Consider the following 22,165-nt stretch of genomic DNA (forward strand, 5'->3'; position numbering starts at 1 on the left):
GAGGGATGCATAAGATAAAAAGTTCGCCTCGTGAACTGCCATGGTAACTATGAATATGCAGACATCGCTAATTGAATTCCGTTGCCGGTAAACGCTTAACAGGGCCTATGATTGATCTTACAACTCATCATTTTGCTAAAAAATGCCCAAATTAATCCAGTAAGACCCTCCCCATCCGGACCTTTTTATAAGGGCGAGTCGTTGATGCTATACTGAAGAGGTAACTAAAGAGAATTTGTTTACACAGTAGAAATAGCCAAGGCGTTAACAAAAGTAAACAAGAAACAGACGGCTCCAAACGGAGCACGCTGTACATATATATTAAAGCCAACGATCAAGCGGACACACAAGACATCCAATGACTTGACCTTGGCATCTAGGCGTCTACGTTGTCGGAGCACTGGCAGTAAGTAACGTGTATTACATTCAAGATCAAGACAAGTCAGGCAGCACAATATTTTTTGTTTTTTTACCATCTACAACCATAGAGAAATAATCACTTCACAGCGCGAAGATTTCTATCCTATTTTTTTTCTACGTTTCATGTTTTAACTGAGACTGAAGGGCGTCCTATAAATGTCTAGGAAGTGACCGATGGCCCGAATAAGGTAGCGAATGTCCCGCTTCTATTCTATAGCAAAACATATGTTAACGTTTCACTGAACAGCGTGTTTAAAGCTTAGGTTCCTTTGCAAATAGAATTAAAAATTAAACACATTTCTGAAGTAGAATCCAAATGCTATTCAACGATTGACATCGATCAGTTTAGGAAGAACTTCAACACTAAAGACTGTCCAGGCGAGTTGCGATGAGTCGCAGCTGTCTTCGAAAGTACTTACTCGGTAATGCTACGTTATTATTGGACAAAAGAACACGAACAATTGACGAAATATATTAAAAGTAGTCGAATGGTGATATGCATGTAATGTTGCTGCGGAACTATTACAACAGTATCCTATCAAAAGAAATGTGCACCACCACTAACTAATTTTTTGCCGAGGCATGATATATGGACTGGAATTCAGCTAGGGTTATAAACCATTCCTACAACTAAGAGAATTCTAACCCTACGAGGATTGGCCTTTTTTGTGTGACATGGTGTAATAGTGGCTATCTTGTTTGGATATTTTATATAATGAAAGACATTTATTAGCGTGAGCTTTATTTATTTTTGAATGCTTACTCTTTGATGGGACAGAAGCCTTGCAATAGTAGAACCCATTTACCAACACCAATTTTTTTCACCGAGGTATGCGTGATCCAATCCCAAGCATTTTTTAACAATACGGAAGTTTGAATTCAATCTGCCAGAATCGGACAGTCTTTAGGAGTTCTCGGCACCCGTTCCAAAGAGAGGAGTGAACCTTATAGAAATATACAGATTATAGTGCTACGAGTTTTCTATGCTAAAGATCGTTAAATATACTGTTGTATAACTTTTTGTCAGAAGCATCAATCCTTGTAGACTTTCCTGAAGGCCCTGAACAGAAAATTGTTTAACAGCCATCCATGTGTGTCAACGATGTAATGATGACTAGAGTTTAAATTGCTCCATGTTCCAAACTACATCTCTATAGACGAAAAAATTTAAACGATCTTTACACTGCAATTAAATATAGTGATTATGGCTTTTCAAGGTTTTATTATTATTGTAAGAATTATTCATAACATTTCTTTGATCTCTGCCAAAATTAAACTGGTATTATATTCATTTAGGTTTATCACGACAAGCTGAATCTAAAAATGGACAAACGAGCACTTTGTTTAGCCAAGGAAGTTTTTTTTATTTGTTTTCAAAAAACCTATATAACATTTCTACGTATGCTGCGTGAAATAATTTTTATTAGAAAGACACAATTCAGCTTGTTGAGCTTCGGACGCCATTGAGAACCTCGTAAATGACACACGGACAAATAGAGCGGGCTTCTTAGACTAGGTCAAATCTCGCCTTGATGGCTTGCATATCTCAAAGTAAGTGCGAGATATAACACTAAAAATACGATAAGATAATAGTAACATAATTTAGGTTATTCTATTATTGCTTCTGATGTAGCTGTGATTTCGACTGCTTCGACGGCTTGCGTGCATACATAAATAGTTTTATCATGACGGCATAACATCGAAATCGAGTATCTTGCTTTCACTTAATTTTTTAACCTTTTTCCAAAACCTCCGTAATCTCAACTTGACACACATGATGAGCAACGAATAATTACTACGCTTATGCTTTTTCAGGCGCCAGAATATTTAACATCTTTTACCGAATGCTCAAACAAATATTCTCAGCACCAAAAAAAACAGCAAACGTTCGCGTAATGCTGAAAGTTGTGCCAAATCCTACACCGAAGAAGCAGACGTTCGATGCTCGACTTTCCTACCGTGCGATAAATATTGTGGCTAGTAATGATGCTAAAAGGTAGGGAAATTTGACGGGAATCGTCGGAATGCGTGCACTGCCTACGAAAGAGAATAAGGGATCCAAATGATTAAAATGTGTTAAGAGAAAAGGAAGCTCTTTACTGAGCTAAGTGCGATCTGATCCTGCTTTTACCGGACCGTGTATCTTGCCATATGGACGTCACTGTATGTTCGCTGTTAATGCGGCCATACCATAGTGCGAACAGTGGTTCTGACACACTTTCCTGTGTAAACTATATTTAAAATAGTAGTAGACGTTTAGTTACAATACCAAGTCAAATATATTCTCTATGTTACTTCGGCATATTCTGATTGATCTAATAGCGATTTAATTAATTTAGAAGTTTGCAGGTAAGTTTGAAGTGTTTTACATTTGTTAAATATTATAGACGTTCGTCTTAATTTATTCCACTTAGCGTATACGGCAGGCATTTTTGACTTCAATCTAGCTTGCGTTGGGGTTTAAAAATATGTATTTGGACATCATTATAAGCAGTTTATAGCAAGAATGACGAGATATAATGTCCTTTAAGTTTCCTTTGTTTCCATGATCGTTGTTGTGCGTTCGTCACATTGCGTATAATGGGAGACAGTCGGAAAATTGGCCTACAAGGGCCTGGAAAAGGTTGCTTACAATGTCAATAACGCGGCGCGCCATTCTGTCATGGATTTCAGATTAATGTTTCAGTTGTCCACGATGGACTTTCCTATCTTTAGTGCCAAAGAGATCCACGCTCTGATTACAAAAGCTGATGATAATATTTGGGTAGTTCATGCAACGATACAAACAATTATGCGGCTCATTTATTAATACTACTCGTATATATAATTGCCTAAATAAGCACACCGAGCCTCAGCTACAATCTGAAACGACTCTATGACACCTACTGGGGTCCGTGCAGGTACAGAATTCAATATCATCCTGACCTAGAGCAACTCAAGATAAAAGTGTACTGAATGTAGTACTGCCCATTATATGACTTTTCATATTAATCACAACCCAGTTATAGTATCGGAAAGCAGCAAAGAAAAGCATTAACTTGCTCGAAAATGCCCTGCCATGTCCCATGAACATGTTGCTTTTACAAGTTTACTCTTTAATCACAGTGCACATATGTAAACCCATTCATTGTAAAAACGTCAGCCATTTTATAACATATTATCTCGTTACAAGGACATCTTATTGTAGGACATAAGCAACATAAGCTCTATTGGCGAGGATACAGTGAGTACATCGCGTACAAAACGGCATCCTGTGCCTCATTCCGTTTTTGTTTTAGTACGAACAAAAGGCAACTGCGTATTTCGCTCGTTAATGATTCATCAGACCACAGAATTTGACCCATAATAGATTAAGGCTATCGCGGATGACGCATCCAAGTGTAACATTTTCAGCATCAAATACCTAAACCAGTTTGAGCATCTTCCCGGTGAAACCATCTTATGAAATAGCAGTAATTCAAAAGGCAAAGGTGAACTGGCTCCTGAATGTGCTGCGCTTTGCCGACAGACGGAGCTTGAAAATGCGAAAGATTGCCATGACTTCGATATCTGCCCGAAGTCGCAGACTTGCATTACTAACGTTAGGTAACGCCATCTTGTCGCTTTAAAATATCAAAACCTGTGATCATTGCGTTCTATATTTCATAGCCAGTTAGTAGGTCAGCGACAAATACAGACTCCAGGCGGGCTGCATAAAGTCCGCGGCGCCAAACATTGCGGCGAGGTAAGTAATAATAAGTAGAACGGTATGACGCGCTGCCACATCCCGAATCCATCCAAATAAAAGGAAACATGTTATGTAAATGACTTTGTACACAAGCTTACCCTTGATACTATAAACTATCGTACATTGTATACGATTAAGCAACCAAGATCGAAGTTGAATCGAGTTTAAGATGATAATAATCGGTAAATATAGGGGCAAAGGGCCCCACGGGAAGCAGTAGAACGGTTGGGCTAGCATAGCAGGTAGGTAGTTTGGATGAAAAATGAAAGTAGGCAACAGCGCAAAAGGATGTCCTACGGCACGTCTAGGAGTTAAGACTGACATAAGGTATCAATCTTGTGGGGAAAGACTTACAAATACTTTCATATGCGCTTTTTAAAACACGAAGCTAACCAAAGCTGAAACGGTACCTGTTTTAGTACAGGTAATCGTATAAAAGCTCGATTCGAGTATTGCACACTAAACTGTGTTGTTTTAAAGATCCTGCATCCTGATATGCTGGATACTTTGTTGTTAATTCATGTTGAAATAAAACCTGCAATATTTCGTTTCGCCAAACTTATCTGTTCCACTTGGACAATAAGCAAACTTCACGAAAGGTGATTGCGAAAGGTGTGACTAACGGAATCCAATTTCTTAAGTTGTTTCTGCGGTAAGACAAGGAATTCTGAAACCAGTGTCATTCGATATATTTTACTTCTAACTAGAAACATTCCAGCTTTTTTAGCCAATACTTACTAATAATTCTTTCAGAAGTATATTCGGCGCTGACCTTTCATTTACCAGCGTTCATATGGTTTTCCATACCTAACAAAAACGCATGATAATACACAAATATATTTGCACAAATTATATTCAGTCATATTTGAATATAATAATATCAGTCAAAATCATATTTTTGACCATATTCCGTATGCCAAATAACCATTACGATATTTCTTCATAGTCATCAAAATCATTGAATTTTCTGGACGTCTTAAACTTTTGGAACACATTGTATTCTAAACCCTTCGAAATCTTTATGGATCATTGCGATTTCCGATCCTAACAAAACGTCCACACATTAATACTTAATCAAAGTGATGTGTATTTTATACCCTTATGTTGTATCTATAAGCATGTGGTGGTCATAATTAGGACGGACGACTGTGTGTTTCGTACAACTCTTTTTCCATTTCCCTTTAGATTAAGCATTTCCAAGTAAGTATAATTAGGAATAGCTTTTTTGCATAATTGATCACATAATATTTTGCGCGGAATTACTACATAGACCTAACACCAACTATTTCAAGGGGTAATTGTCTCTGGTTTTTACTCCTGTAAGGCAGATGTTTGCGTGACGCGATCATTTTTGACTGAGTTGCGTGATTAACCCAGTCCTTTTTGACTGGCGCGAATGAATACAGCCCAAGCCATAGGGAGATAATTCGTATGTTTATCTTTCCAATGTAATTTAGGATAAAATCGCCTTCAACAAAAGACTAGTTCGGATTTTTTGCTAGAGTCTATCTCGCGAAGTCTAATCGCGAGTATCAGCCTACTAACATTGTTTCGATAAAAAAAAGGCAGCTATGGTAAAATGCTTACTTTCCTAAATCAGCATAATATTTCCTACGCCTACAGAAGCACGTTACTGTCTTTTGAACAGACACGTAATAACACAGCTTTTGAAAGAAATGGATTTGATAGCGCACCTCAACAAGGACAATACTGACAGAAATTCCCAAGTTATCCTGTACAGTCTAAGACAGAAATCCCGTTAAACAGCAAGACCTAAAAAGAGACCCTGTAGACTGAAAAAAAGTATATTCCGTGGAACAGCCTCCTCTCTTTTGAGAATGAGAGAGCCTTTGTGAGACAGCAAAGTCTTTAGCCTGTGACAGAGATCTTTGGACGTTTGTTTTAGATGTCATTACGAATTCATGATGTAGAGTTCCAATTGTTGTAGTCGTTTGAGATCTATAACTTTTTACAAAGGCTGAATATGTACGTATATGATATTAAAAAAAAAGGAGTCAGCCGTTAAACAACTATTATTTGTTTTGATACTGGTACTAGCAATAAATGAAGTAGACGTGCTGCATACCGTAGTCTTGTGGACTAAGTATATGCTATTGTGCCATTCTCAAAGAACTAACCATTTTTTTTGTTGAACTTTGGTCTTGCACGTTAAATAAATAAAGATGCGTTCTGTAAATAATTAGATATACAAACAATGTATTGTTTAGAAAAACATATGAATGAATACATATACATATGGACTGAAGCCGATGGATGATTACATGATGATGCTGAGATCGCGTCTCGCGAAAGTCCTCATACGCGGCGCTTCACCGTACTGATATACAAAACTGCAAATAATATTAACCAATGAAAGTAACGAAAAAACGTTAATCCAGGTTACCAATAAGACGGGACAACAAGTGATTGTTTTAGAAATCAACAATACACAGATGTAGTTTCAAATAGAGCTCGCAAGGAAGTCTTTTGACTACAGGTATCCGGTCTACAATAATGCACTGTTTATCTTGTGTTGTTTATTGACTATTTTATTCAGTAAGATTTATCAATTGTACTATAAACCATACTGCCGCAGACAATGTAGCAAAGCTGTAGCAAAAACTGAAATACATTGGAATAGTAAAAAAAATGGGAATCACATAAAAACAGTCCAATCAGCAATTAGCGAAGGTATCCACGGCCTCATTTTAATGGTTAAAGTAACAGTATCTGTGAGACTGGAGATCACTGTTCCGAGCTATGCCATATAATACACCTGTTGTCTGTGCAATAATGGGAAATGAAAAATTCGAATATTATACATAAATATTATTCCTAATGTTATATATACGTATATATAACATTAGGATATATATATATATATATCACGCGTGGTACAGTATCATATATAAAATATATGATACTGGACCACGCGTGAAAGAGATTTTTTCAAATATAATCTTTCCTAGAAAATTAAACGCACCATTGTTCCCGCGGATGAAGGCGTCTCCATACTTGTTTTTGAGTTGTCCATTGACATATTCTTCTGTTTGCTCCAGTGCAATGTTCATATACCTGAAATTATTTAATAACCAGCATTATTCAGCTATAATACACGTGAAATGTGGATAGTATAACAACAAGCTAGCTCAAGAGATCATCACGATTAGTACTAGTTCTGTACATATGTAGATTAGTAAAATTCCGAATCGGAATTCCTAAACCGTCTAAAGTGCCCGAAAGGAGTGAATTTAAAATGTTACAGATACAGATATTACACGTAACTGCTCTGACCGTAGAATGCATCTCTTTGCTAAAAGGCTTATAAGCCGTTTTGTGCCAAGGAAAAGAATGTAAATGTTTACCAACTAGAACTTACACTTTAAATAGACTTACCCATCTAGGCACGAGAGAACACCTCGGTAGTCGAGTCCGTTGTTGAGCTTTACAACAACGGGACGACCTACAAGTTGTTTCAGAAAGTCTGATGTCGAAGTTTTGCGACTCATGATTGTCTTCTGGGCAATTTTAACGGACTGAACTTCCTAGAATGACTTTATAGTTATTATTAAACAGTTACTGGCTATTACTTGCCCTATATTACTAAATATAATTTTTGGCAGGCTTAAATATTATATTCGTATCTGTGTTCCTAAAGAGATCAACCGGAAATACTCATATTTTTTTAGTATTAGAAGACATGCACCGTAAAAACATGTTACATACGAAATAGTTATCAACGGTATTACCGCAGACATGCAAGTTGTGAAACTTAAACTTGTGAATTTTTCAAATAATAATAATAAGTATTTTACAAATTCTCAAGTTAGCCTGAAATTTGCCCTCCCGTCCACACCGTATAAGAGGTTTACACGAAACATTTATCGTAGACAGACTTTTATCACCATCGGTTCAAGACCAGCAATTTGCAAGTCAAGAGTACAACGCACGATAGTAGTCACCATTATCTACACAATTGTCATTAAATATGGAATTTTATATGTTTAGTATATCACTGAGGACTATCACCACAAGGCAAGGCAGCGCGGAGCTTAATAGATTGCCTATGTACGAGAGCTTCAACAAATATTTGGTGTTTACGATTAGCATCTTTACCTCTATGAAAAGTGCCTGGAAACGCTCAACCTTCAGAATAGACACCTAGAGTAATTCACGCTTTAATGTCTATCGATTATAATAAGTTCCGGAAAAACAATTTCCTCTCTTTCGTTCTATTGACAAATACTTAGCAGACAGCAAAAGAAATAGAATACAATATGAGAAAGGGGCGAGTGAGGTCATTTAAATCTTCTGGCGGGAACTAATAATTAAACATAATGCATATATAATAATGCATAATTAAACTAGTCGAAATGTATTGACTACATTTGGTTTACTGGACAATTTTAGATGAGTGAAGTAAAAGCGATTTTCGTCATCTAGCCTAAGAGCTGCATGTATAACTCAAAGCGTTTATATAGCACAACACGAATGTTGCTTTGCTGATGGAACTGCAATTTAGGCACTCTTGAAGTTTCTGTGAAAATGAATGAAAAATGAATATCATATTGTATACTTTTTGCATGGGTACTCTTTTGCTTTTTTCTTCGCCGTAGTCATTGTATTAGTATGACACAAGAGGATAACTAATTAAGATATTAACAGATTATTAAGAACACGGAAAAAGCAAAACGTATATACGTTTTTAGCCAGTAGACATCATCGTTTCCAATTTTAATAACCCTGTTCCTAATAATCAAGGCTAGTCGAAAGGTACCTTATAGAGGTGTTTGTTGTAGGCAATGAAATCAAATTTTTGTGTCAATGAAAGATGAAAGAGTTAAGAATAGATGGTGTACACGAACTGTCGAGGTTCCGATAATTTGAACGAATAGCTTTGTCGTGTCAGGATCGCCCATTTAATTACTTTTCACAGTAGTTATTACGGAGTGACTTCTAATAATGTTATCGCGCTATTGCGTAGTGTACGATTGCTGGTCTTTACAGTTAGTTGTCGTGTGAACTGGGCATTGAAAGTATCCAACCTGAAACATTCGACTGGTAGGATCTTCGTTGAGCATACGTGCATAACCGTGGAGAACTTCTGCCTATTTATCTTCCTTTTGTCGTTAATTGATAAATATGTCAATCAGCTAGTAAACTGGGGGTTTGAATGGCATTGACAGCTCTTTGTCGTATAAAAACTTTGTCCCAAAGGAAAATTTAGAAAAAAAATGTTGCTTACGGGGTATAAACTTTATGTCTCGAATATCTCGTCTATGCTCTCAAAGAGCAATATTTGATAAGATGGACCGTGAAGTCAAACTAATTTATGGAAGCCTCTGACTACATGTATTCAAACGATGGATGGTAGATTTTATTTCTTCGTCCTACCCAGATGCGGTGAGTATGTTTTCATGGGTGATTGCTTCGCTTAGTTAAAATGGCTACTTATTCATAGCTCTGACGTGTGCTTCATACAGACCCATTGAGTCAATCCTGACTTTTTGGAACTTTAGGTCCTCTCTTCAGTATGTAATACGTATCTCCTCATTAGTAGTCAGACTAAAATAACGTAACCGTAAGTTTCTTTAACGCACTACAACTAACAGATTTATCATTTAAAATATTTATTAAGGCGACATACACCACTACACTTTTAAAACAAAACAATATTTCCTACAAGCAATCAAAACTGTTATTAAGATGTGTTCATTTGTATAATTATTGTAATTCCTTTCTCTTAAATAATTTCTCGATCTTCACCGAACTTAGCACTCGCCTAATAAATCATCATCAAAGAGTACACCACTGATGAGGAATTACAAAGAAGCGTTTGTTTCGTGCTAATCCATCAGAAGCAGATTAATGAAAGATATCATCAAATCCACTTTTTTCACATCAAAAATCACCCTAAGCTATTTGGCCGTGCTGAAAGTTTAGTCCTTATATCGATGTCTCCGTGGCGCAATCGGCTAGCGCGTTCGGCTGTTAACCGAAAGGTTGGTGGTTCGATCCCACCCGGGGACGAAGTAGTGTACCTAAATAGGCAACATGTTCTACCTCTACTTTTTTTAAGTGGAATGCTTACCGTTTATTATTTAATTTGCACAAATGAAGTACTTTACATCTGTCGTTAGCGTTCAAAGCAATGATTTCTAGTCTCCTTCAGCCGGGGGCTTCCCAATTCATGCCAGCCTGTCGAAAGTGCTGTGCTTACCTTATGCACAAAGCCAATAGTGAAAGTTTAAACTACAGCTCAAATATAAAACACAGACACTGATTGAAAAGCAGTAATTTCGGAGAGAAGTGAACAAATGTAAAGTAGAAGACGCGTTAAGGCTCTATATAAACATTTTGGCTTTATTTGTACATTGATATATTAATGAGATTATGCCCAATTTACTACGTACATCGCCAATACCAGTAGCCATAATGATTCATAGTTCTTCACAAAACCTAACGATTGTGCATTTATTGCTTGGGGAATGAAATAATCGTACATCGATTTGTCTAATTTACGTGTATATCCGTGCGTATGTTGACAAAACAAATATTAATTAGTGAAGGTAAATAATAAATTGAGCTGGTGCTTAGAGGTAAAAAGTACAAAACCTCTCGTCTGTGATACATTGTAGTATAGCACAGGTTGGAGTGCAGAGAGTGAAGTTTACGTGAGCTTATTTTTCTGCGCCTCGGGAAAATAAATTACTATTATAGCAATCGTATATAACTAGTTACTGCTTGTAGACAAATATTTTAAATATAACTTTCTTATTATCATTATAAACCACGTTTAGACATGAAAAATATAAGCGACTTCAAATGTTAGTGCGTATCATCATTAGCATGCCCATGCATTATTGAACATTAATGGAACATATTTGAACTGATTTGTTACAGGTTCAACAAGAAATCAATCCTTCTCCACCTGCATCTAAAGTATAAAATTTTCTAGCTTTTCAAGCTCCGAAAATGTATATGATTTGTAAATCTATCTGACGAAATCAAGCATATGATCTTTCTTCTTTGGTTGTATTTCAGATGTGTACATGATATTCAACCAGCAGGGTGAATGGTCGCTAACGAAAACTGAAAATTGTCGACGGACATCGATGCGGAATACGTTGACGTGAACCGCTGTCTGGCTAAATTTTGTAGTAGGACAACCGTTGCTCCAACGCCTCAGCTTCTATAACTAATATTGACCATCAACGTGGATTCAACGAAAAGCAAAAACCCAGTCAATCTAACCCCTATATATTGTACGATTTTTATCTTGCCACAAAGTGTTCAAACGGCTCACTATTACTCAACATTTGTTTCTAATCTTATGTTTCTCGCATTTTTATGACTAATCTTTTTTTGAGCTTGTATCGATTCGGTCAGCTCTAGTGTTTGTACAACGGTAACTTTAATTGCATGAAAAAATTAGCTGAACATTTTGAAACAAAGCGTGTTTTATAGTATTAAATTACTACTGTCCAGTTGGTACCTGCCTTCGCTAGGTACAGATGAAGGAAAAAGGTAAAAATGACGCAATGGATAAATAAATGGTGTGACACACCTTAACCATGTAAATCCTTGTTGGGCTGCTTTCCGAAGGCGAAGCTTCTACGTATGATTCAAGCGGAAATCTTCCACAGTCTGTGCCACAGACCTGACCGATAAGTGATTAAATGGAGCAACACAGTTCCGCATGGCAACCCTCGCAAAGATACGGATCGAGTATGTGCGGATTTCAGCACTGATCCGGCGGGAGGCGAAAATGATAAGGAAGAAAGTCCTTTCACAAAGCGTGTTAATACGGCTTGCGGCAGCAGATTAGAAATATCATTGTCAAATATTGATTAAAATCGACACGCGAATTTATTGCTTAGCATGAAAGTTATTATTTGTTCATGCGTGACAAGAGCATTAAATGGAGGGTTGATTGTTGAGAAAGACACCATACAAATGAACAGACAAACGATTAGTGACACAGATTAAGCTGCTTTGTTACCATAACAGTTCCCGTTATTACTGTTGATTTTATCTTTTAGAGTACAGAGTCCCATCGTTGCCAGCCTAGTATCATAGACAAGCGAGAACAATTCATGGAGGTTGTACAGCTCAATGCGATGTGCGTACTAGTAAATGGGAGCTACAAAAACATTAGATAACTTTACCTGTCTTCAACGCACTAGTTGAATTCTACCATACAGCGAGTGTACACCACCTATATACACACGTATGCAGTTGTTATGCGCTAATAAAAGATCTGGAAGTATATCTTTAGAGGAAATGTGGTAGTTTTCGCCATTACACATATAATCATCAATATCGATATTCACTATACTAGCCTTCCCCTTCATGCAGACCATGAGCATGTGTTTTGTGTTCGATTTGCTACTAGAATTAGCGTATTTTATTTGTTTTTGTTATTGTTGTTGGTTTGTTTGTTAGAACGGCCATCTGCTGACGTCAGTTTTTTGCCCTACTAAAGATGCAACGGTGATACGTGCGTTATGCGCAGTGAATAGGGTCGTCATCTTCATATCCCATAAGCCGTCTTTGTCAGCAATGAAGCAGCAAGTGAAGCAATAGTGACATTAGACACAACTGCGGTTAGCTTCGTTGTCATCCCCACACAACGACGTTGTCCACAAAATTGCATACGATTCACTTGGCATCGCGCGAACTTCGCGATAGATCAGCGCTTGGGCGACCTTAGAAAATTGTCGTACCAACTCGCCGATCTACCGACACAACGACAACTGAAACGCAGCTCAGTTTAGCTTTCCTCCTGCCGCTTTTGTTGTGACAGGCGTTAGCGGAGCGTTGCAAATTTCTATAGATAGACAAACAGCCAGTCAAACGGTCAGACGAAGATAGACAGGCCCGCTGCATGCAGGCAAAGGCTATAACCAGCAACTTCTCATGAAAAAGGCAGCAGTCGTCACAGCAACGGCTGGTAGCAGCAACGTCAACCCCAGCCGTGCTGGGGCTGCCTGTGCGGCCCACGACGGGATGCTGCTGTTACCGCTTTTGCAGGCAAACTGCTTTAAGCAATTTTACAGCTCACGGCTAAAAAAAACCGGCTTCGCTAGCGCCATCCGCGTCGTCATCATAGGAGGCGTCCGCCGGCAGTGCCAACAGTTTACACCCATCTAACCAGTAGCAGCAGACGCAATAAAAGCCAACAAGCCAATCGACTGCTTGTTGACCAACTCAAGTCAACCCGCACCGTACGTATTGCATTTTAATATGGCCTGTGCAACCAATGGTAAGACGAAAATGAAAACAGGGGCCAGGTAAACTGCGGGACGTCACCAGCGCGTCCGACGACGATCGCTTTGCATCTGACAATGATCTGAATAGACAGCTGCTGCTGCTGCCGCCGCCGCCATTACATAACGTCTACATAGGAGAAAGTTGTATTAGAATGGGATAAAAAGGTGATGTTGCTTTAGCTGTTCGCGGCCGTCTTGGGCAATCGGTAGGAACTAGCGATGACGGTTATGCTGGTCATATTGGCAACCATAGCCAGTGCCCAGGTTCGACTCGCTTCAGCGCCCTTGCTACGCAGCACTTGGCGTCTTGCTGGCTTGGTGCTATTTTCACGCTTGCGTCCCTATCTAAACCGATCCGATGAAAAAATCGTCACTTGAGGGGAAGTGGCGGGGGGGGGGGGAGAGGGACGGCATGGCCGGTGGACGAACAATGGAGGTCAGCGTCCACCAGCGGGAGACATCGGTCGCCTCACTATTAGAGTTAGCCATAGGGACAAACGTGCGAGGATCGGCGGCGGTGGCGCCCGCGACAGCAATAGCAGCTCAGCTCCGTCCCTGCTGCCGCTGCTCCTGTTGCTAACGCAAAGACGGCGACTATGCAGCCGATACACAAACCAGTGGCGGCAGGCACAGCAGCAGGCTGCGGTAGGCACTAGGCGACACAACCAGCCGCTCACTCCAGTCCGCAACGCTACCAGCAGCGACCGCCAGATGGATCACAGACAGACAGACAGGCGGTCGGACGAACAGATGGACACAGCGGATGGCCAGGCAGGCGGCCAGCAGCAGCAGCAGCAACAGGAGAGTCCGTAGTAGCCGTGAGTGGATAGTTCCGACAATCGAGCCGTTCCGTTCTGGCCTAGAAAAAGACCATTCAGCACTCGTTTGCGCGTGCGCGAGTGATGTCAGCCCTTAGCCGCGCTGTTTGGCGGGTTCGTGGCAGGCGGTGAGTGGCGGGAAATTTAAATCGTGCAAATTTTAACCTAAAATGTCCATGCTAGCTTAGTGAACATGTGTCGTGTAGATTGCAAATTGTGTACATGACATGCGCACGAGTGTTGTGTAGGTTTCGTGGATTGGTAAGGCTCAGACGGCGTATTCGAAGACGAATTTGGCGCTAGTTGTTCGCACGTGGTGAGGGATGGCGGGTTGGGATTTAGGAGAGGACAGCGGTTCAGAGCAGCGAGCCTTGCTCTATGGTCATTCTTCGTTGCTCAGGTCTCGCAATCGCCACGCCACTCACTTAAATTTTGAAAAAAAACCAAAAAAATCGAAAAAATTGCAAAAGCCTAAGTCTCTTCGAGTAAGGACCAAAAAAAGGTACAGTGAGGATGAATTCGGGCGGAGGTAACTACACGATGGCGTCTCTGTACGTCGGGGACCTCGATCCAGATGTTACGGAATCAATGCTGTTCGAGAAGTTCTGCCAGGCAGGACCCGTGCTTTCGATCCGGGTATGTAGAGATATGATTACTCGCCGGTCGCTCGGCTACGCATATGTTAACTTTCACCAGCCTGGCGATGCCGAGCGGGCACTCGATACGATGAATTTCGAACCCCTAAAGGGCCGTCCTATGCGGATCATGTGGAGCCAACGGGACCCGTCCCTGCGCAAATCTGGTGTTGGCAACGTGTTCATCAAGAACTTGCACAAAGATATCGACAACAAGGCCATCTTCGATACGTTCTCGGCCTTTGGTAACATCTTGTCGTGTCGAGTGGCCACTGATGAACAAGGCAACTCCCGAGGCTACGGGTTTGTGCACTTCGAAACCGAGGAAGCGGCCAATGAGGCTATTGGCAAGGTAAATGGAATGTTGCTCAACGAGAAAAAGGTGTTCGTAGGCAAGTTCGTGCCGCGTTCTGAACGTGAACGTATGATGGGCGATAAAGCTCGTCTCTTCACCAATGTGTACGTGAAGAACTTCGGTGAGGAGCTGGATGACGATAAGCTTAAGGAGATGTTCGAGGCTTATGGTAAAATTACCTCGGCCCGCGTTATGACCGATCCCAGTGGCAAATCGAAAGGATTCGGTTTTGTAAGCTTCGAAAACCCTGAGGCCGCCGAACAGGCCGTCAAGGAGCTGAACGATAAGGAAATAGGAAATGGAAAGAAGATCTACGTTGGCCGCGCTCAAAAGAAGGCCGAACGTCAGGCCGACCTTAAGAGGAAATTCGAGCAACTGAAGATCGAGCGCATGAACCGCTACCAGGGTGTGAACCTATACGTGAAAAATCTAGACGACGTCATTGATGACGAACGTCTGCGCCGGGAGTTCGCTCCCTACGGAACAATTACCTCAGCCAAGGTGATGATGGACACAACAGGAACCCGCTCAAAGGGTTTCGGTTTTGTCTGCTTCTCTTCCCCTGAGGAGGCCACGAAGGCTGTGACAGAAATGAACGGCCGAATTATCGTGCAGAAGCCTCTATACGTCGCCCTGGCTCAGAGGAAGGAGGACCGTCGCGCTCACCTTAGCTCACAGTTCGTCCAGCGATTCGCCGGCGTACGCATGCCATTCAACCAACTGCCATTCAGTCAGGCACCGGCAAGTTACTTCGTACCAGCTATGCAACAGCCTCGAGCCTATTTCCCCAGCGGCAGCGTCGCTGGTGGCGTGCGACCTGCCCAACGTTGGCCAGCCGGACAGCAAATCCGTGTCGGCGGCCAGTACCCATTGCCGAACCAGCAGATCGCGGCAACCGCCACATTCCCACGTGCACAGCGCCCACTTATGCCTGGACAGGTAGCTGCAGGCCATGGAGCTCCTCATGCCGCTGGACCAGCCTCGGCCCGGTCCGCAGCCCTCAACGCCGCCCGACCCATCACTGGACAGCCTTTGCCCGGTGGTGCGAGCACTGGGGGACGCGTGAGTGGCCGGATCGGCGCAGGTGGAGCACCCCAGCAGGCTGCCGGAGCCCGTGCCAACTACAAGTACACGAGCACTGTACGTAACCCACAACCACCGAGTGGGGCGGCAGGTGCCGCTGGAGCCGCTAGTGGCGCTCTCGGTGGCAATGCAGCGAACGCCGTGCTCGTTCAAGGCCAGGAACCTCTTACTACTCAAATGTTGGCTGAAGCATCACCCCGTGAACAAAAGCAGATGCTTGGAGAGCGCCTATTCCCTCTGATTTATAATATGCACTCAGATCTCGCTGGAAAGATCACTGGTAAGTGCTGACACCTTTTCTCGTGTTTTTCGCGTGTTATCGTAGATTAGCTGGTGAGAGCATAATTTCGAATTTCATTAGAAGTACCAATAAAATGGTGAAACTACGAGAACTGGCACAAGTGTACAACTGCAAGCTGGTACTGTACGCAGTAGTGCTGTTCCCTTAGTATGCACATAATTGTTGTAATTAAAACGTAGTCGTATTTGGGCTTGTTGCCCTATCGGTCATAATCACGGTTGGATAGCTTGATAAAGACATGTGGTGATTAATTACTTCTTGATACCAGCTGGGTGCTGAACGAATTACTATGTCAAAATGTTTTTGACCCGTCGACTAAAGCTGAATGTGTTTACACGTTTCCGTATGTAATATGACGAACTCAGTAGGCAACAACAAGGCGGACATATCTTACCGTAGTCTATCTATACGGAGGGATGAAATTCGTCCAATTGTTAACCTATTATTCATCTTGCTTTTATTTTGATTCTGCTTTATTGGGACCATAACGACAGTAGATGCATAACCTCGAGAGCAACATGGATTTTATTCTAAAAGTAGTTTTGCGAGCCTGTCTTAGCACCAAATTTGTTCTTTGTATAAATGTAATATTCACGTTTGGTTCGTTCCGGAATGGACAGACAATTGTCAAAAAGTAATTGTTCTAAATAAATACATGGTGCATTAGGTTACATATGTTCAGTTCGTGATTATGCTTCTCAGTGTTGATTATTACTGAAGAGTCGAATAGTGCATCATATTTTGCATCGCTTTTGGACAGAGCTTTTGCGATTTATTAGAATATTAGGATTGCCGGTAGGCTCAGTGTTGATTATTGCTGAAGAATCGAATAGTGCATTGTATTTTACATCGCTGTTTTTGGATAGAGCTTTTGCGATTTATTAGAATAGTAGGATTGCCGGTAGGTTTGATTTAGCTTTCAAGCTTAACAGCGAATGCTGAACAGGAATGTGTGATAATTTCGGAAAATTCACGTGTTCAGGCCCGCAAAGTTGGTCGTATGGCTTAAGATGGATCCAACAGTCTACCTGTTCGTTAACTATTGCACTTAATCCCCAACGTCGGTCGGGACGCTGTGACTTGTCCAAATCGCTTGTCTCTAACATTGGCGCGTGGCCAAAAAACAGAGATGGCTAACGGCAAGAAGTTTTGTGTTACTGTTCATTTGCACGATCAAGCTCTAACTCGTCCTGGCTCGTTGTGACGAGCGTACTTAAAATAAGGACCGCGTCGCCCGATTACGAAGTACTCCCTTAACTTATGAGGGCACTTAACAGTACTATTCTAAGCATCAGTAGTTCTAGACCTGATAGGTCGGCTTATTCTTCTGTTATTCCGCCGCCGTTACTGCCGCCAGGTCGTGGTTACTAAGTATGTCCCCAGTGGTCACCAGCCAGCGCCGACGAAACCGGAGCGCCAAGCGGGTGGCTGTTTTTATTGTTGACGAGCGAATGAATGGCGACTATACCTGTTGCTGGAACGGAACAACTGCGAGTGTAGTTTGCGACTGCATTATGGGGATCCTTTGTTAGTTTGTGAGCCAGTTTGCCTGTTTATCCATTCGGCCTTCTACAGGTACGTTTTGCGTCGCTACGCAGAAGGCGTTGCTGGCATCTTCGTTGACATCATTATTGCTGGTCGCGTTTGAATGGCAGGTAGCCCACCAGCAGCCGGCAGTCAGGACCAATGTGGATAGCATGGATTCTGTAGCAATGTTAAAGCCATTCTGCATAGGCATTACCGGCCCCGTTGCCGTTGACGTCGGTGTGTGGCTCCGATGTGGTTCCGTTTGGTCTTCAGTTTTAGAGCTGCTGTTGTTGCTGTTTCCTGTTGCTTCCCACTGTCCGTAATGAAGCCAGCCTCGCGTTTGATGCCGTCAGCACTGAAGGCTTTGGGGGAAGCAAGAAATTGTTTCTGTTTTATTGTTTGTTTTTTCGCTGTTGTTGCGGTAGTAGCTTTCGTGTCTGATGACTGTGTCACAGCTGAAATCTATTGGGGGTTTTGTGACTAAACTTAGCGTTGGTTACGGCAGGGGTGGCCCGCACTAGGTAACTTTTTTGCGTTTATCCTTAAACCTTCGTGGAACAGCAGGTATTGTGGGCTGTGTGGGGTGACGGTGGGGACACTAATAACAAGACTTGCTTATTGCGGCCACCTGCCGTTGGGGCCTCTTTGCTTCACGTTGGCCGGAACCAGCGCTGCTTCAGCAACTTGGCTAAAGCTGGAAAGCAGGAAAACTGAATGGCACTTGTTGTCGTATCGTTTATGACGTCCATGATATTAATCAATAATGACAGCGAAAACGGCAGCGATTTGCTGGACGGCGGTGTGATTGGCACTTTTGCCTTGTTTTGACTTAAATACTAGCGATGTTCTGTTCATTCTTAATGTCGCTTGTGATTCCAATATTGACCAGGAAGGCAGAATTTTTAAATTTTTGTTCGCTAAATTTTCCTCTTTTTTGCTAGAAGTAGCACTGGCGCTGTACAATTATTGGGAATTTGGCGGTGCCAGAAGTCTATACATAATTATTTCAATATCCTACTAGCTTCCGGTTACACCTATGAAACGATTCGAATTAGCCGTTGATACCTCTGCTGCTACCGCCCATGCTGATATGGCACGTCGCATTATTGCCACAGAAGCCTCATGCAATTGGTTGTTAGGCATGGTCAGCCCTAAAATGACGTCGAGTCAATGTCAGCGACGCAAATCAGTTCGTGGAATATGTGTCGAAGCTGAAGTTGAAATGCATTTGAAAAACATTATTTCGAGGTTCGTCTTAGGTTCGTCTCGAGACTACGAACTTTTTTTTGTCGAATAAGAGCGCTTCATCCCGTTTATGCGATACCTTTCTAGCTAGTCGTGCCTGTGATTTGGTCAATAGGTAAAAACCGAATACATTATTCAATTCATCATAGCAATATCCGACTGCTGATGTTTCTTGCGTAGATGTAGAAGCACTGCTCTTTTCTGTTCTAATAAATTTCGTTTGTTCAGCGATATAATTCCTCTTCTTGCTGATACGCTATTATGTCGAGAGCACGGAGGTGTAATTTATGACGATAATTTTTTACGTTTTTGTCTATTGTAGGAATGCTTTTGGAAATTGACAACTCCGAGCTTCTCCACATGCTGGAGCACAATGAATCGCTACGTGCGAAAGTTGACGAAGCCGTTGCTGTGCTCCAAGCCCACCAGGCCAAGGAAGAGATCGCTCGGGCTGCGCCTGCCCAGGCTGCTGCCCCCGCACCGATGCCCGCAGCTCCCTCTGACCAACCGAAGACGATGGCCGAAGTCGTAGCTGGCAAGAAAGAGTAAAGCAAAAAAATTGTCGGGGTCAAGGCGGAGGTTTTTATAGACATTATTGTGATTGTTGCTAGATATTTTCTTGGCTACACGGTTTTGTGACCGATGATTAAGTGGATAGTACCCTTTACTGCTGCTTGCTGGTTACCACCTCGGCCATTGTCTTCGGCTACTTAGAGGAAGCTGCAAGCCGCGCCTTTTTAGGATGCTGCGCCCCCGCTGATGCCCGCAGCTCCCTTTAAGCAACTGAAAACTATTGCCGAAGCGGCAGCTGGCAAAGAGTAACGAAAACAGTTCACTCAATCACCGGACACAAAACGTGTAGCGAAAAAAGTATCCAACTACAATACCATCAACGACGATAAAAACCTCCACCTTAACTCCAACGATTTTTACGGGCAACATCAACAGCAGAAACAACAACAACAACAACAACAACAACAACAACAACAACAAAACGAAAACCACCTGAGCTAAACGAAAATGAAAGACGAAAAATAAAAATAAAAATGTTTTTACAAAACTTTTTCCTCATCTTCCGTTCCTTTTCTGTCCCTCTCCATTACATTGTTTACGGTATTCCAGCCATGTTTCACATCGCGCATTTTTTATGCCGTTTCTATTTTATCTCTTTCTGTTTCAAAATCCATGCTAAAGACTAAGCAGCAACATGAAAATAACATCGATAGCGAAAGCTGTGAAAAATGTGGCAACAATGTGATACAGGAGAAAAGCAACTTCTTGAGGAGAAGAATACTCCTTGATGATTTGCTGAACGCAAATAAATGAGAAGAGATCCGTGCATGATTAGTCTATTAGGTTTCAATCCCAACATGCACACGATTAAAAGGTATACGGACTAATTGTGTACGCGCTCCATAATTTAGCAGTTTAGTATGTCGTATTTGTTCGACTGTCTTCTTTTGCAAAGTGTCATGAAGAGAAAATTGCGGCAATCAAATCTAGCAGGTCTTCATCGCTGAATTTCCTTAAGATGACTTGTTTTTCGTATTGTTCGGTTAATTTTGTTGTTGCTGTTACTGTATTCTTGTCATTAGATGGTTTGTGCGAGTTTTGAAATTGAGTAAGAGATACAGAGGTGAGATGAAGTTACGAGAAGTAATTGAAAATTAACCAAAAAAAATCGTAAATCAAAAAACAAAAAGATTACTGCAATCGATAAACAATGAAACTTTAACAAAGACGGTGATGTAAGATGATGGGCAGTTCAGCGCTGAGGTATAGATCAGAGAACGAGAGGGCTACTTGATGATGCGTTTAGGGTTAGCTAACCCAAAAGATTGCAGGTTACAGAAAATTGAATTGCGCGTATGGATGATATAGATTGATGATAAGTAAAATAGGCGCTGAACTGGCGAAAAAATACGCGATGTCAAGCGTGATGGAGATACATTAAAACAAACAATGTAATAGGAGAGGAAAGGTTAAAAAAAAAGGAAACTGAAATTGTTTACTACGCCAACAACAGGAAAAAGGCAAAGCGATTGAACTGTGACAACATTTACCGCAAACAAGAATTGCAGGAAGATATACAACAACACGTTAAATAAACCATAAACATTTATGATTAATTGGCGACCTGTCCTCATTAATAGTAGCGACTGTACTGAAATCGTTGTAGGACGGAGCAACATTAAGCGCATCAGCGTGAGGCCAGTTTTAGCAACACTGATATGAAGGTAGTATTTAGTGTTAACGTTGCTTTAAGAAAAGCGAAAATGAAATTTTACTTTTTTGTAAAAGGTTGTATTATAGTTTTAAAAAAAAAAAACATAGAGAAAGCTTTCCTAGAAAACATTTAAAATTAGGAGCATCGCTCGATCCTAGTGGATTCATGAGTCATTGCTTGACTTACGCCGGAAGTAGTAGCAACGATTATACGATAACAAGAAGTCCGCCCACAGGCTTACTTATAATGGGTATTAGCACCACCGTTTTTAACTGATTTTCCTTTTACAAATAATGTGGTTCGAGTATCACCTATGTATGTACATATGTAGTGTGATATAAAACGACTCGAGTTAACTTACCGACCGGTTTAATCTGACGCTACGAAACAGGCAAAGCGCCAAGATTGTCGGTGCATTTAGTCAGTCAAACGCAAGTCTATATGCGCCAGCTGATGAATTAAGGGTAAGAGTGTCTACTTGCCTTCGAAATCACCGCAATCTATCATCACCGAAATCGCTACAGGGGTCCCTCACACCCCATCTTGTCATCGACG

At 41.3% G+C, this 22,165-nt stretch overlaps 2 protein-coding genes, 1 long non-coding RNA gene and 1 other non-coding gene across 5 annotated transcripts; 3 read left to right on the forward strand and 1 right to left on the reverse strand.

Moving 5' to 3' along the window:
* The first annotated feature begins 354 nt into the window (after positions 1–354).
* Positions 355–12,420, forward strand: LOC147754418 (uncharacterized). Its single transcript, XR_015317536.1, has 3 exons — positions 355–406; positions 2,236–2,416; positions 11,192–12,420. It is a non-coding gene; the product is annotated as an uncharacterized LOC147754418 (long non-coding RNA).
* LOC111253995 (U6 snRNA-associated Sm-like protein LSm6) lies at positions 6,336–8,420 on the reverse strand. Of its 2 annotated transcripts, none has more exons than XM_022814379.2 (4): positions 8,264–8,420; positions 7,544–7,692; positions 7,131–7,222; positions 6,336–6,498 (listed from the first exon to the last, which is right to left on the reverse strand). In XM_022814379.2, the coding sequence occupies exons 2-4, from the start codon at positions 7,654–7,656 to the stop codon at positions 6,464–6,466; spliced, it is 240 nt and encodes a 79-aa protein (XP_022670114.1). In that variant the 5' UTR covers positions 7,657–7,692; positions 8,264–8,420; the 3' UTR covers positions 6,336–6,463. The 2 variants fall into 2 exon arrangements, with proteins under 2 accessions (XP_022670114.1, XP_022670112.1); XM_022814377.2 differs by having other exon boundaries at positions 7,544–7,701; positions 8,264–8,417.
* TRNAN-GUU (transfer RNA asparagine (anticodon GUU)) lies at positions 10,104–10,177 on the forward strand. Its single transcript has one exon. It is a non-coding gene; the product is annotated as a tRNA-Asn (tRNA).
* A 2,187-nt stretch (positions 12,421–14,607) lies between the features above and the next one.
* On the forward strand, positions 14,608–21,512 carry pAbp (poly(A) binding protein). The gene is made up of 2 exons (XM_022813623.2): positions 14,608–16,590; positions 19,706–21,512. Exons 1-2 carry the CDS (start codon positions 14,751–14,753, stop codon positions 19,930–19,932), a joined length of 2,067 nt encoding a protein of 688 aa, XP_022669358.1. The 5' UTR covers positions 14,608–14,750; the 3' UTR covers positions 19,933–21,512.
* Positions 21,513–22,165: the final 653 nt, after the last annotated feature.

Source organism: Varroa destructor, unplaced genomic scaffold (genome assembly GCF_002443255.2).
Source record: "Varroa destructor unplaced genomic scaffold, Vdes_3.0 BEIS01000007.1, whole genome shotgun sequence".
NCBI classification, from domain to species: domain Eukaryota; kingdom Metazoa; phylum Arthropoda; class Arachnida; order Mesostigmata; family Varroidae; genus Varroa; species Varroa destructor.